This window comes from Dermochelys coriacea, chromosome 2 (genome assembly GCF_009764565.3).
Source record: "Dermochelys coriacea isolate rDerCor1 chromosome 2, rDerCor1.pri.v4, whole genome shotgun sequence".
NCBI classification, from domain to species: Eukaryota; Metazoa; Chordata; order Testudines; family Dermochelyidae; genus Dermochelys; species Dermochelys coriacea.
The window spans coordinates 231,419,294-231,435,188 of NC_050069.1; the positions used below are offsets into that span (position 1 = coordinate 231,419,294).

Here is a 15,895-nt window from a genome sequence, read left to right on the forward strand (position 1 = left end):
CAGATTTTGACTAAATGTGGGGTTATTTGTTTTTGTTTTTGCAAGTGATTGAAGCTCAACCAAGTGAGAATCTAATAACTAACAAAGGTAGGACTTTTTCTCACAAATAACTTCAAAGATAAATCCACATAAGTTCATAACTGTTATTTATTGTGTTTTCTAACATAATTACCATAAATGCATTTCAGTGTCCTAAAATATTCATATATCTCATTCATGCTTAAAGGCAGGACTCTCTCCCTTCTTAAGTGGAAGTGAGTTTTGAATAACGTTGAGGGGGACGGGGTAAGGGTTATTCTTTTTCCATATTCTTCTTTCCATGGTGTCACTTCTTTACAGTCAAAAAAAATACTTCTGCAAACTGAAAATATATTCAAACATAAAATACTGCCTTTCTGCTTCCCAATCCTGGGCCAGCCAGGGGCTAAATGACCCCCAAATTTCCCTTAGGCTATAGGCACCTATAAGGTCTATGGCACAGCCTGGGGATCACAGAAAGTGCCATGTGCTCTGCCCCTCAGCCTGCCCTCTCCCCTCCCCAATATGCCCCTATGTGGAGGCCTCACAGGTGTAAATTGATTAGACCAAATGCTCCCCGTTCTCAGAGCTACACTCAACATAGAACTGTAGGTGGGCCCAAGGGGTGGGGGAAGAAGGTGACTTTAAGTTCATCCCTAGCATGACTTAGAGCTACCTATGACCCCATGGGGCTACTGTGGCATCTCGGGATAGCTGAAGTGCATTGGCACACTGACTGTTTCCTCTTTATCTCAGCCATTTTCTCCATGCTCAGGGCCGGGCCAGGATTGACCTAGAGAAAATATGCTAGGCTGAGGGAATTCTAGGCTGGGGAAATCATAGACTGGTTGAGCTAGCTTTCTGGTCTTTTTTTGCTGCCTGAACAGTGCACAGGGGTTATAGGCTGGTTGAGGGTACTTCAGAAAGAATTGATTCCTGATTTAAATCAGTGTGAGTGAGAAGAGATTCAAGCCAATGTTTTTTTCTGTAGTCTACTGCCTAATATCTATCATAACAATTATCTTTCTAGTAATTATTTTGCATTTATTTTCAGAAGCACCTGCCCACAGCACAGTTTGGATTCTAATTATTCTGGTCCTTATTCTAGTAGGAGCGGGCCTCACAACCTATTTCTTATTCAGGAAAAAAAGACAAAATAAACTACAAACAGATGCCAGCTTCAATAATGTGCTATTATAACACAGAGATACTGTAACTGGAGTGAGTGACCCAAAGGATTCTGTGGACAAGAAAGAGCAAAATGAACACACCGTCATCTAGCGTGATAAAATAACTGAATTGCATGTCTGATTTTGAGAAAAAATTATGTAACTAGAATGTTTTGAGCTCCACGTATTTTGTATACCTACTAGCCGAGGCAATTATCCTTTCTGTAATCTTGAAAAAGTCCTAGAACAATTTCACAGGAGGAAGACTTTTGAACATATACAGTGTGATGAACTAACAAGTATGGCAAATAGACAACGGAAGAAAATTAAAATGAAACACATAGCTGTGTGAATTAACACGCAGGCATCTTTGGTTTTTAGAGTCTTGCATCACCACCCATAAAGAGTGTCAAGACAGCTGAATAATGAGACTTCTCTCAGCAAAGCAGGTATCCTATCAATGTCACTCGAGAGATCCAGCTGTTTAGACTATACATCAGTTCAACATTTAAAAAACTGTAGTGTTATTTCAGTCAAGATAACTCTGATATATATAATTTTATATTAATTTATATATATATAAATTAGATATATAAAATAGATCACAATAATCTTACTTTTACACAAATTGTTTTACCCACTTTATTGGTTCAGTATTATAATCTTAGCTTGTGACTTTGTAATATGATTTCTGTAAGCTAATCAAATGTATGTCATGTGTGGATTAAAATATTTTTCTCACAATATAGGAATAGGTAAAAGTCAAATGTAAATGGTTTTCCCTCATTCATACCTTCAGTTTCAGTTTTGTAAAATAAATAGGGCTGTTTATTTTGCTACAGGCTTGCATTTTTATAAGATTCTATGACTATGAATGTTTTTGTATCAGCTTCAAATTAACAACATTAAATATGTAAACAAAATGATCTGTTACTTAGATAAGCAATGATGAGCTTAGCATGCAGAGATGCTGATCAAGTGAAGCATTAACTTGTGAGATGGATTGGCTGAAACCATGTGGGAACAATAAAGTATGTACAACATATGCCTGCCTAAAAAGAGAAATAAACAGTAGGGCAGATGCAAAATAAAGCTGTCTGTGCCCATTTTTATTTCAGTTTGACCTGGGTTGTGCATTTCATTATGGCACCCTCCATGACTTTCTTTGGAAACTGTAACAATGCTTGAATTGGGATGCTCTGGACCAGTATGACATACCAACATTTCTTGGTAGCATTCCACCTGACAGACATACTGGACTCTCTTACCTTTCTGTAAATTTTAGCACATCTGTTCCAGATTGCAGAAAGACCTGTATCCAAGGAACAAGATAGAGCAGGATATCAAGTGTTCTGAGGAGAAAAACCTGCAAAACCTAACCCTTTTCAAAGCAGAGCCCCTGCTCTGGAGCTCCTTTTCTTTGCAATCACTCTGAGCCAATGTCTAGCTACTTTTAAAATATGATACACAATATACCTTTATTTGGCTTTTTCCAAATAATGACATTTTAGTTAGGGTCCTTCATTGTTTGGTGGCCTGGGAGGGGCTTAGGGCAGAGTCAGTTTCTGTCTCTTTAAGGACCGGGTGAAAGGGTATGTTTTATTTTCTTTTGTGGTGGCACCTGGGTGGTAGGTACCTAAGGTAACCCTCATACTAAATAGGTAAAGACAGGTTTCTCCATTTCAAAAATGGGTAGTTATGTTTTTGAGTGAAAAAGAGCATGATTTTTAATTTGGGTTTTCTATGGCCTGCAAAGTCAAAGGCCAGATCCTCATGTCACCAGGGTTTGAATCCCCTTCCTCTTGTTTAAAGGAGGTTTGCCTAGAGAAATTTTGATCCAGATACATGAACAAAACAGACAAAGGTGCTCACAAACACAAAAGTAATTTAATGTCCCATAATGAAGAAACAATAACTTACATAAGAAATAGAGAAAAAGGAAGCAGCACTTTTAAGTTCTTATGTAAGTTTAGAATACAGAGAGCTGTTAGCAAGATTAGTAGAAACAGGAACTAGAAATACTGCGCCATCTGTTTCCTTTCAAAACCAATAAGAACATAAGAACGGCCCTACTGGGTCAGACCAAAGTTCCAGCTAGCCCAGTATCCTGTTTTCCGACAGTGGCCAGTGCCAGGTGCCCCAGAGGGAATGAACAGAACAGGTAATCATCAAATGATCCATCCCCTGTCGCTCATTTTATCAATAATGATAAAATTGCTTCCAATAGAAAACAAATATTAGAAGTTCACATCGTAAAGTTCATAACATGAGACATCTCTGTAAGACTTAGAGTAGGAGGGACCCTCATTACTCCTTGGTTTCTGGCCTCAAACCTATTCCTTTTGTCATAGTCATGTACTTGTAAGCCAATTCTGAGGGGGGCATAGCTTCATTTCAGACCCAGAGGTCTACAAAGTGCTTTTTGATCTCAGATGAAATTATGCTTTCCCTTGTAGCACATCTTGCAAGAACTGACTTCATAATGGAATTGGTTGAAAATTTCATGAACATTTTTAAAATTTTTAGAAAAATAAATTGTCTACCCCTCAAAATAATTTGTAATTCAAAATATTTTAATGAGGTTGACTTCATGGTTAAAGCTTATTTGCCCTTAATGTGGGAATTCAACTTATTTGTTGAGTATGAATAACTTAGTGTATCCCCCCTCCCACCCCCAGTGTATGTTACACCACTTATTCTTTGAGTGAAGAATGCATTTTCTGATAATTTAATTTGAAAGTGGTCCCTTTAAGAAATCAGCACTGTTTGTGGCTGAAATCAGTGAGTCTATTGCTGTTCTCTCTCTTAAGCCATATGATAGTCCTCTTAGCTTGTGACAGTGTGGAGGCAACTTCCTGCTTAGCTGTCCTGCTGTTGTAAAAAAGGGCGTAGTGAAGCAGTCTGAAGCTGGCCTGGAGTGAACTTGTTGGTAGTCAGACAGGAAACAGGCAAAACCTTAACCTCCATAGCTATTTTGTTTATCAGCATTTCTTTAGAATTCAGCAGCTTATCCAATGCCTCCATTTTGCTGGGCTCCTTAAGGATTTTCTTTCCCTCTTGAGTTTATGTTGAGCTGTTATATCAGACAGCTTGTCTAATAGAGCTGTGTGGAGGATGGAAAGTCCATTTTGCAAAAAAAATTGAAATTTCAAAAACTGGCTTTTTTCTAAACTGGAACCACCCCTCTCTCCCCCCAACACCACATTGCGAAATTCTCCACAAAGTAGTCAGGTCAATTGAAACATTTCATTTTGATTCATTCTTTTGTTTATTATTTTGTATTATAAAATATATTAATAATGTATCATACAAAACAGAAAACATTTTGAATGAAGTTAGTTTGAAATAATTGAAATGTTTCATTCTGAAAAAGTTATAATGCGACATTCTTCTGAAACAGAATTCCAGCTAAGTTGACCTGATTTCTCAAAGCATTTAAATGTTGATGGAATTTGTTTCAAAGTTTCTCTAACCAGTTCTATTGTCTAATTCTTGCATTTGGACCTCTCCATTTCATTATTGCTGCACTGGTAAATCTGATTTTGGATTTTAATTCATGAGCACACAAATACCTACAGATACCTATCCACCTTTAATTCAAGTTATCGCTTCTCAAGTTACCTGTATATGAGGAAGTATAACTATGTAGATTAATTGTTGAGTCACAACTCTTCTAGCATGTAGACAGATCCATAATGTCCTGATTAGGTGTGTTACCACTGATTGCCAGGATCCAGTACAACTTTTCCTTCACAGAAGGGTGTCCTCATTGATAGATGTGATGCCTTCACTCTCTAGCTAGCTGAATGCCTTCAAACACCTACAAGATCTCTATCATGCATTCCTACAACTACAATACCCACCTGCTGAAGTAAAGAAACAGATTGACAGAGCCAGAAGAGTACCCAGAAGTCACCTACTACAGGACAGGCCCAACAAAGAAAACAACAGAACGCCACTAGCCATCACCTTCAGCCCCCAACTAAAACCTCTCCAACGCATCATCAAGGATCTACAACCTATCCTGAAGGACGAGCCATCACTCTCACAGATCTTGGGAGACAGACCAGTCCTTGCTTACAGACAGCCCCCCAATCTGAAGCAAATACTCACCAGCAACCACACACCACACAACAGAACCACTAACCCAGGAACCTATCCTTGCAACAAAGCCCGTTGCCAACTCTGTCCACATATCTATTCAGGGGATACCATCATAGGGCCTAATCACATCAGCCACACTATCAGAGGCTCCTTCACCTGCGCATCTACCAATGTGATATATGCCATCATGTGCCAGCAATGCCCCTCTGCCATGTACATTGGCCAAACTGGACAGTCTCTACGTAAAAGAATGAATGGACTCAAATCAGACGTCAAGAATTATAACATTCAAAAACCAGTTGGAGAACACTTCAATCTCTCTGGTCACTCGATCACAGACCTAAGAGTGGCTATACTTCAACAAAAAAGCTTCAAAAACAGACTCCAACGAGAGACTGCTGAATTGGAATTAATTTGCAAACTGGATACAATTAACTTAGGCTTGAATAGAGACTGGGAATGGATGAGTCATTACACAAAGTAAAACTATTTCCCCATGGTATTTCTCCCTCCCACCCCACCCCCCACTGTTCCTCTGATATTCTTGTTAACTGCTGGAATTAGCCTACCTGCTTGTCACCATGAAAGGTTTTCCTCCTTCCCCCCCCTGCTGTTGGTGATGGCTTATCTTAAGTGATCACTCTCCTTACAATGTGTATGATAAACCCATTGTTTCATGTTCTCTGTGTGTGTATATAAATCTCTCCTCTGTTTTTTCCACCAAATGCATCCAATGAAGTGAGCTGTAGCTCACGAAAGCTTATGCTCTAATAAATTTGTTAGTCTCTAAGGTGCCACAAGTACTGCTTTTCTTTTTGCGAATACAGACTAACACGGCTGCTACTCTGAAACCTGTCATGAATGCCTTTTGTCTTTTATATATTTTTCAAACAATGCAATCTCTAATTGTGAGAACTAATTCACAAAAAATATAAAATAATGCATGCTATTTCCCCTCTTCATCTTCCTCACCCCTGCCTTCCTCATTTCATGCTGGAAGAAATGTTAAACATACTGTGTAAGTTTTCTCTTGGCTTGCACAATGTAAACCAGGTAGCAGGTCTGATGATGGAAGGTCAGCTTTGTGGAGTTTGTGGTGATGCAAGACAGCACGTGGAGTGAAACTTTCTAAAGTACTTAGGAGCCTTAGTCTCTTTTTCAAAAGGAGGCTTCCTCTGGCAAATGGAGAATAAACTAAGATAAATGCCAGCTGTAATGTTAGTGTTAGAATCTTAGTTATTTCAAAACTTTTTTCGTCTACAAGATTCTAAATTCCTAATTATTCAATTGCAGCATGGTCCAGGGGATAGGGTACATGACAGGACAGCCCTGACGACTTGCCTTCTCTGCTAAAAAAGGTGTATTTTTTACCTCAAAGAAACTAATATGCATGAGCTATCCTGAGATAAAAACACAGGGAAGAATAGGCATTTTTGTTTTGCTGTGAGATAAACTATGCAAGGTCAACCCTCGGCAGATGTAGCATGCTGACCTGGCTTAGCTTACTTCATGATACAACTAAAGTGCCTTGTCTTCACTTCAATATATCTGATGCATGTCAGTTACCTTGAGGTAAAATATATATATTTTTAAAGTAATGACAAGGCCTAGGAGTCAGAGGACCTGTTTTCTATTCTCTGCTCCACCACTGGCTCTCTAAGTATGTTTTTGAGAATTAATGTTCATTTTTTAAGGAAAGGGAACAACTTTGCTCTTTTATTCTGTTTGCTCCACGATATCTTCACTCGAGAGTTGATTGACCTGAAAGTCCAACAACTGATTCATCTGTGAAACTAACATAAGTCCAGAAAAACAGTATTCATCTGTCACTACTTTATTGCCTGCATTTCTATAGAAGGAAACTTTGTTCTTAGGAGCAAAGTTTATACTGTGAATTTGAGTTATTTTAAAAAGCCACATGTGACAGGATATTTCCTTATTAAGACCCAGAGCTTTCCCCTGATCTATCAGCCTTTTGAAACTGAGGAGGACCTGCCACCTCGCTTGTTTGAGAAGGATTTTATTGACAGCAACTAATTCCAATGCATTTCTTGGTGGAAAGGAGTTAAACATTTGTGATGACTCTCTCCATGTTGCTGGTTTTTCTCTCTCTCATTCATAGTGCTTTGCAGCTACTGGGTAAGTCCTTGTTTTGTCTCTGCGATAAGAGAGGATATGAAAGTGCTTCTCCTTCTTATGCTTTTCCTTTGACACTCTGGTCCAGTCTGTTTATTTTGCATTTATTATTAATCCTAATTTGAGTGGTTTAAAGAAATGGGCTAGAGATGCTTATCCAGATGTGTTGGATCCTTCTCAGAAGAAGGTAAATATTTATGGAAGCAGCAGGATCCAGGCCTAACAGGGCAGCAGAAGTAATAGCAGAGGCAGACACACTCAGGTACAATCTTGAAGTTTCCTGTAGGATCTGATTTAATCAGCAAAGGGGCCACTATGCTAAGCACTTTATAAACACATAGTAAGAAATGGTTTCTGTCGATTTGAAGCTTACCATCTAAATACACAAAACTGACAGAGTAGAAGAAAATGATTTATTATTATTCCCATTGTACAGCTGGAAAACTGAGGCACAGAGAGATTAAATGACTTGTTCAATGTCACACAGGAAAATGGTGGGCAAACTGGGAATTGACCCCATATCTCCTGATCCTAGTCCAGTACCTTAGTCACAAGACCATCTTTCTTCACAGACCTTGATTACTCGGAGTTTTCCAGATCCTGCTCTGTGGTTTCTTCAATATTCTTCACCACAGAGCTGTGATGTTAAAACACAATCTAGCCCTCAGGAGTGGAAGTCACTGGGAACTGTGTGTCTTCTGGATCTCTGAAAATGAGGCTAATTCCATTTAGATGCCTAAATGTGGATTTAGAACCCTAATTTTGGACACCCACATTTGGGTTACCCATTGTTTGGTAACAATAGTTGTCTATAGAGTTCTGTTCTATAAGAAATTCTGTTGTCACACTACAACTGCAGCATGGACTTGTGGGCAATGGACTTGTTTAAAATCACTGATCAGAGCTAGGGCTGAAAGGGCCAGGATCTATTATACATCTAAGAGAGGTTATTTTTATTTAAAAATTCCATAAAGGTATATTCAGTATGTTCATTTGATTTAGAAAAGTTAAGGTAACAAGATACACCTAACATCTATACAGGTGATTCAGGCAATTGACCCCCCCCTTGCCCCCGCCCCATCATTAGTTTTTTTGTTTTATCTATTTAAAAACAATTTGCCGTCTGTCTTCATTCTTCTCAGTGGAAGCTAAGAGGCCCCTGGTACTGACCATACAGGAATACACAATGAAAACAAATAAATGAGAAAAGGGCTTCCTCAGCTGCTGATGCTCAGGCTCTTGGCAGCCTTGTCACTCATTCTGAGAGTTCGGATGTATCCTCCTCAGCTGGGTTGTGGTTTGGGGGTAATTGTTCCACCTTGTCACAAAGGGGCTCCTGTGGCATCCGCTCTGTCAGGCCAGGCAGCCGCTCTGCCTCTTCTGTTGCTGAATTCCCCCTGTTGGAGCTGAGCAGGGAAGGAACAGCCAGCAGGAGCAGGTGGTGGCAACATGTGAGGCAGCTCAGAACTGTCCCCAAGCTCCTCCAGCCAGACTCAGCCATCCAGAAAGAACTCCCCTTACCCGCCACCGAGCAACCATAGCCCTCAAGTAACACCTTAGCTACCCTCCCACCCCAAAACCCTAACATCCAGCCGTCACCCATCAGCACTCTGTTTACACCCAAAGAACACCTAGATACCCGAGTCTCCTATCTACTCCAGATGACCTAACACTATGTCCTGCCCCGTGTCCTATCCTTGACATAGCTTGGAGCAGGGTGTGTTGACCATAAAATGAGGTTTATGGTTATATGTAAATTATTTACAAATATAAAAATTAGCTCATTAAATAATCTGTATACAATGCCACACACAAGCTCCTTCAACACTTGTGTAAGCTCCAGAGTTAGAAGGCTTAGGGAGATGGAACACAGCTCTTTCTGTAGAAGAAACGCCAGTTCTAGCCTTACCTATTTATGTGAATTGTAATGTTGCTTAACCATACTTCCACATTCTGTGTTTCATTGCTGTAGTTGGAATTTGTCTATCATCTAATTGTATAAGTTATATTAGACTCTTGCTGTAACTGCACTAATGAAAGGACATTGGAAATTGGATAACAAGCTATTATTTTTTTATGCAGTGTAGTTGTAGCCATGCCAGTCCCAGGATATTAGAGAGACAAGCTTTAATTGGACCCACTGATGTTGGTGAGAGAGAGAGACAAGCTTTCAAGCCACACAGAGCTCTTCTTCAGGTCTGGGAAAGGTGCTCCCAGTGTCACAGCAAAATGCAAGGTGGAACAGATTGTTTAGCTAGCGTAAGCAGTTAGCACATATTGTAAGGGACCATTCAAGGCAGAGTGGCCTGTTAACACCTCTGCTGTCATGGGGCAAAAAGAGAAGGTTAGTGTGATACAGATTTCTGTAATAAGCAATAAATGCTGTGTGTCTGTTCAGCCCATGATTTTTAGTGTCTAACAGTTATGAATTTAAGCTCCCAGTCTCTTTTTTTTGAAAATGTTGTGCAGGTTTCCTTTGAGGATGAGTCCTGCTAGGTAAGATATAGTGTGATCGTTTTGTGAGAAGTGTTCACCCACAGGTGATAGGGTATTTTTGTCTTTTATCATTTTCCTGTGTGAGTTCATTCGAGAGCGTAGTGATTGTCTGGTTTCACCCACATAGTTATTATTGAGGCATGATTTAGTGCATCCAGAAAAGCTTCTTGGAAGAAGTGTTTTTTTCGGGACAAAGTTAAAGGAAAAAAGAAAGTTCCATTATAATTATTGCTTTGTTAAAATGTGGTCTAATATAAATTGTTACATTTCTTCTTTGCTTGATTGGCTCTTGATTGTGTTGTGTATGCACAAGTCACACCTGATTTTTTTCCCCCCTTCCTACTAGGGCTCCTGAAGATACTACCTCTGTCACTATAAGTGGGACTTGAACCCACAATCACTTGCCATAGGTAAAAGGCCCATTCTTGATTCAATAAAACAACACCCCCACATATGCTTATAGTTTCCCCCTCAGCTCTCTCCACCCAAACACATTAATTATTCTCATTTTGTTTTGCAGATAATGAAATATTTTTAATATATAATGAAGACCTCAAGCGCTGTGTACAAGCTCACAGTTCTAGCTCCATCACAACTGCCACTTGCAACCAGGATACTCAGTCACAAAAATTCAGGTGGGTCTCTGATCACCAGCTTATGAATGTAGCATTGAGGCTATGCTTGGAGTGCCTTCAAAGAAAGACCAGGTGATGATCACTCTGTATCCTTGTAACAAGACAAGTGAACTCCAACACTGGGAATGCAGAAATGAAACCCTTCTTGCAATCCAAGGAGAAGATTTGTTTTTTAATTCTGGCAGCAGAGAAAAAAGAAATCTTATGCTGCAGAAGGAATCATGTGTGAGGAGTAAGTGGAAGATCTATGGAACCACAGATGATTTGTGCTCTCAGGGCTGTGAAGGTAAAGTCTAAAAATTAATCTTTTCATTGTTCTGAACTAATTTATTTGTGTATGTGTTAGAGTAATTTGATTTATATTCATCTGATCGTATAATCAGCCACACTCAGTTCTCCTGTGAGACTATGGTAGAGCATGACTGGTGGCTTATACATCCCAATCCTGCAAACACACTCTTCACTTTACACACGAATCATACCATGATATGATTTGTTCAGCACCATGAAGGAAAAATGTGTAATACTTGTCTTATTTGTAAAACAAAAATGGAATTCATTATTTTTAATTATTAAGTGTAACTCTGTTAGTCTATTCAGAGGCAGTATACATGCTAGTAAATTGCTTTGTAGTTACTGGATGAGAGGCACAAATTTATCTCTGCTTACTTCACATTTCAACATTGAGGGCCCATTAATATCAGAAAAGAAAATCAATTCTGTGTACAGTTCCTCCAAATGCTGGTGAATACTAAGTGAATTTAGAAGATGAAAAGTCCTTTTAAGGGTGAACTGAAAAGATATTTACTTAAAATATACAATTATTGAAAATGAAGGTATATGAGGAACACAATTTTTCCATTCAAAGAAACTAATCTTGATATGAATTTAGAGAAAATAACTAGGTGCTTCCACCTGCTCATGAGCATGAGTTCTGAAGGTTCAGTTTCCAGCTGCCACAGCTAATGATAACACTGAACAAATGTATAAGTCACACAGTGTTTCCTTGGCTGTCTTATAGTGCTCTGAGAGTAACAGTGGGCCATCAGTGACCATGCATGCGGTGGCCCTCCCACATGTGATGCAGAGGATTAGAGAGTTGGGCACTCAAGCTTCCTTATTTTTATTACTATTTCTATACTGACTTCTATCGTTTTCTATCCTCAGATTTGTTTTCATTGCTAGGAAATGCCAATGGGGCACCCTGCGTATTCCCTTTCAAGCTGATGGTAAATGGTATGCTGAGTGTACAGATGCTGCCAGGTCAGATGGCTTGCTCTGGTGTGGAAGAACTGCAGACTTGGACACAGACCAATTGTATGGATTTTGCCCATTAAAATGTAAGTTCTGTATGTTGATTTAGAATATATAATAGCACAATATTCAGGAAACAGAATAACACTGTTGAAATGTCACTGACAGTGCCATGTTCACAAGACAAAAACTTGAACTGATTTATTTTGCATCATCTTCTACTTCCACCCTATAACATTTCTTACAGGGCAATAATGTAAAATCGAGTGCAGTAGAAGGCTGTCATATAAAATATTACCTGTGTGCATCTATAATTATAGAAAAAGAACTCTGGCTACTTGGGGACTGTTATCAACTGCAGAGTTTTGAGCAGTATCTCTAGGCAACTCTAAATTCGACTATAGTCAGCATGAAACCACCTGTATATCAGGCAGCCACTATCAGGATACGTCTTCACTACCCACCAGCTCGGCGGGTAGTGATCGATCTATGAGGGATCGATTTATCACGTCTTGTCTAGATGCAATAATCGATCCCCAAACGCCTGTACTCCACCTCGGCAGGAGGAGTAAGTGGAGTTGACGGGGGATCCGCTGTGGTCGACTCGCTGCCGTGAGGACGGCAAGGTAACTCGAACTAAGATACTTTGACTTCAGGTATGCGAATAGCGTAGCGGAAGTTGCGTGTCTTAGTTCGAACCCCCCCCACCCAGTGTAGCCCAGCCCTCAGTTGCCTCAGGGGCTATTTCCCTCACTGCCAGCTATGGATATTAGCAGTATATCACCTCTCCATCTTTGGCAGGCCCGCTGTATTGGAGTTGCAGGTAGGGTGACCAGATGTTCTGATTTTATAGAGACTGTCCTGATATTCAGGGCTTTGTCTTATATTGGTGCCTATTTCACCCCATCCTCTGTTGTTTTTCACACTTGCTACCTGGGCACCCTAGACATAGGAGCTGGCTATGCTAGAAGTATATCCCCTTGGGAGATGTCAGCAACCTCCTGCATGGTGCAAAGGGAATGGAATGGGACACAGAACCTGGGCCAATGAGTAAGGGTTGAAGAATGAGGCCATTACAATCGTCCTGGAAAGTCACATACTCAGTATGTATGGCATATGTAGATCAGGAAGGATTTTCCCAAAGGTCGGGTCACCTTTCTTCAGCATGTGGGTGCAGGTCACTTGCCAGGATTACCTGGTGTAGCTCACTTAATCATTTCCTGCCATTGCACAGGCCTCCAGCACTGAACATCATAGTGCTGAATTTGGCCATAAAACTAAGAACCAGTAACTCCTTCCCGAGGGTGCAATGGCTGTTGGGTCAATTCTAATCCTTCCTTGTCCTGCCTGACCCCACCTCCCAAATATGGCAGCATGGGAATGCACAGGGAGCCACTCAAGAGTTGTGCTTTATCATGTATGAGAGTGTAGATATCTGGGCATAAACCCCAAATTCTCATCTATTCTCTACCCTTGTTGTGGAACCATGTTAATCTATTATGACTGGGGCTGTATAATGCCATGGCGGAGGAGCAGGATTTCACCCCCATTTATATTTCTTTCTTTGGGAGATTGTCACCACATTAGTTTGAGACTATGAACTGAATCTATCACACTTTAGTGAAATCTTGCTGGTCATGTCTGCCGAAGTGGTGTAATTTATCCATGGAGCAAAATACAGACTCCCACTTTAAAGATGAGGATTCTGTTTTCTCTATTGGAACAGCGCGACTTTATAAGTACACTCACAGTTTTATATGCATTAGTCATAATAAATGGCAACATTGCATCCCACTTCTCTCATGCAGATAATGAAACTCACAGATTTTGGACTACAGATCCTTTGACAGGCACGCACTACCAGATAAACTTCCAATCAGCTCTAACATGGCACCAAGCACGGAAAAGCTGCCAGCAACAGAATGCAGAATTATTAAGTATTACAGAGATACATGAGCAAATGTATCTGAGAGGTGAATTATCAAAGCAATTCTGAGTGAAAACGAGTTATTTTTCTGTGTTGGATTGGATCACTAACTTTTTAGTGGTTTAATCATCTATTGTAATTAATGAGCGTATTGAATATTAGCAATATGTGCTAATGCGTAGGGAAAAAAACCTAAACACACAAAGTTTTATGTTTTTGAAACAAGATGTGGAATTACCATTCAAATGGCTTAGAAAGTATCTGATTCAATTCCCTTTACAGTAAATTCAAGGATTCCCATTAATTTAGTTGAGAGTTGGATCAACCTCAAAGAAAAGTAGTTCAGGAAATGTCCTTCATATGATAACACTGAAGGAAGAGCTATTTTGTTGCATATTACACTAGATGCTGCCATTTGTAAGCTTACAGTTCTGGAAATTCAGCTGTTCCTCATATAGAAATTCCAGTACATACAGCATTCCGGGAATTTCCTTTCATATAAAGCACCTGACGGGATTAACCCTGTCAGCAGCTCACATAAATATTGAGCACATAAATATTAGGCTCTTTTTGAATGGAGCCTTTGAATGATTTTGTATCAAAACTTAGAGTGAATTTAACAATAAAAATATAATTTGCAGCACTTAATGCCTTTCTTTGCCAAAGCTTATTGCAAACACTAAATGTTATGGTGAATGGCATCAAATTCAGATCAAATAATATGGTACTTGTATTTTTGTCATCCTCATCTCATAGATGACCAATAACTAAATTGCAATTAATGCTAAATTTTAAATAGTATATTTTAATAACAATTTAGCATATTTACTATGAGTCAACACAAAAAGCATGTTGACTTTTGGAAACCATTAAGCAGACAACTATTAGCCTATTCAAAACATTGTAGCTGTAAAGTATTTTACAACAAATGTATGATGATGTATTTTCATTTCTTTTGGTTCTTTAGATTTGATTGATAGGATGAGATCGGCTCTCTGGATTGGGCTTAACAGTCTGAATTTCAACTGTGGATGGCAATGGAGTGGTGGCAGTCCTTTCAGATATTTAAACTGGGCTCTAGGTAGGGGTAATTTTTAGAATGGTTTTAAGGATGAAAATCTGCAGCTAAAATGTTGAATGGATCTCAGTTACAATTTTGTACTTTCCCACATATAAATATAGCATTTGTAATGAGAGCCATATGAATAGATCATAGTTGGAGCTGAGCTCTACTTTAAAGATCTGACAGTGAAGTTATGCTTTTAATGTGTAATCTGAAAATTAAAAAAAACTGAAATCATCATCTTAAGGAAACCAAGTTCATTAGAAAAGTAAAAGAAAATCCTATATCAAAAGTAAAATGCAATAAAATCCTATATAGCCTCTGTCTGGGTAACAGCTGGGCTGCATAAGGCATGTATTTAGAGGTAATGTTGAGTCAATTAAGACATCTAACATTCTCTTTGTGCCCCTTAAACTTCATCATTTCCATTTGAGAACATCTCAATGTGTCAGCTCTTAGTGGCAGTGGGTTTTAGTCTTTCAGAGCTTTTCCTCCTTATATTTGAGACTTTCTTCTCGTTTTTATCCTAAAGAGTCTTTGACCATGTGAGTTCCCGTGCATTTACATTCTAGCACTGAAGTAATCTCTACTGTCGTCATAGTAACAATGAGGTGGCTCAAATTCAAAACTCTTATGATTTCAACTGCCTCACAAACCCCAATTTTATTCAACATTATATTTGCTTCCTGAGCAAATATATTTGATTTTCTTTTCCCGACCCTCACCAAGTCTTAAAATTCCTTTAGAGTTGGGTTCTATGGCTACCTACCTTTCCTGACACCATGATTGGAGGAAGGCTCCAGAGTAGTCAGGCCTGCCTCTGTCTTCCCCAGGACTCCAGGGTTTGTCTATTCCCTGCTGGTCCCATCAAACTTTGTGCCCCACCTCGTTGATTCAAGAGGTAGGGGGGCATTGTGCCTTGGCTTCATACAGTCTTCACCCAGGTTGTTTCTGCATTCCCTTGACAATGGGTCATATAGCTCAGTAATAAAATTCTCTTATTTCCAATAATTTTAGCAAATATGATTTTCTACTTATCTTCTTTTACTTTCTAAACAGTAAATAGAATTTATAAAAGGAATATGAATGTTTC

At 39.3% G+C, this 15,895-nt stretch overlaps 1 protein-coding gene and 1 pseudogene across 1 annotated transcript in view; both read left to right on the forward strand.

The window, feature by feature from the left end:
* The window catches only part of LOC119851126, a 61,912-nt pseudogene extending 59,661 nt beyond the window's left edge, over positions 1-2,251 (forward strand).
* A 4,993-nt stretch (positions 2,252-7,244) lies between these two features.
* LOC119850686 (macrophage mannose receptor 1-like) overlaps positions 7,245-15,895 on the forward strand; it is a 54,024-nt gene continuing 45,373 nt past the window's right edge. The window contains 7 exon segments of the mRNA XM_043507134.1: positions 7,245-7,430; positions 10,444-10,602; positions 10,605-10,844; positions 11,726-11,782; positions 11,785-11,898; positions 13,621-13,785; positions 14,707-14,820. Coding sequence (XP_043363069.1) covers positions 7,370-7,430; positions 10,444-10,602; positions 10,605-10,844; positions 11,726-11,782; positions 11,785-11,898; positions 13,621-13,785; positions 14,707-14,820 — 910 coding nt within the window. The 5' untranslated portion in view covers positions 7,245-7,369.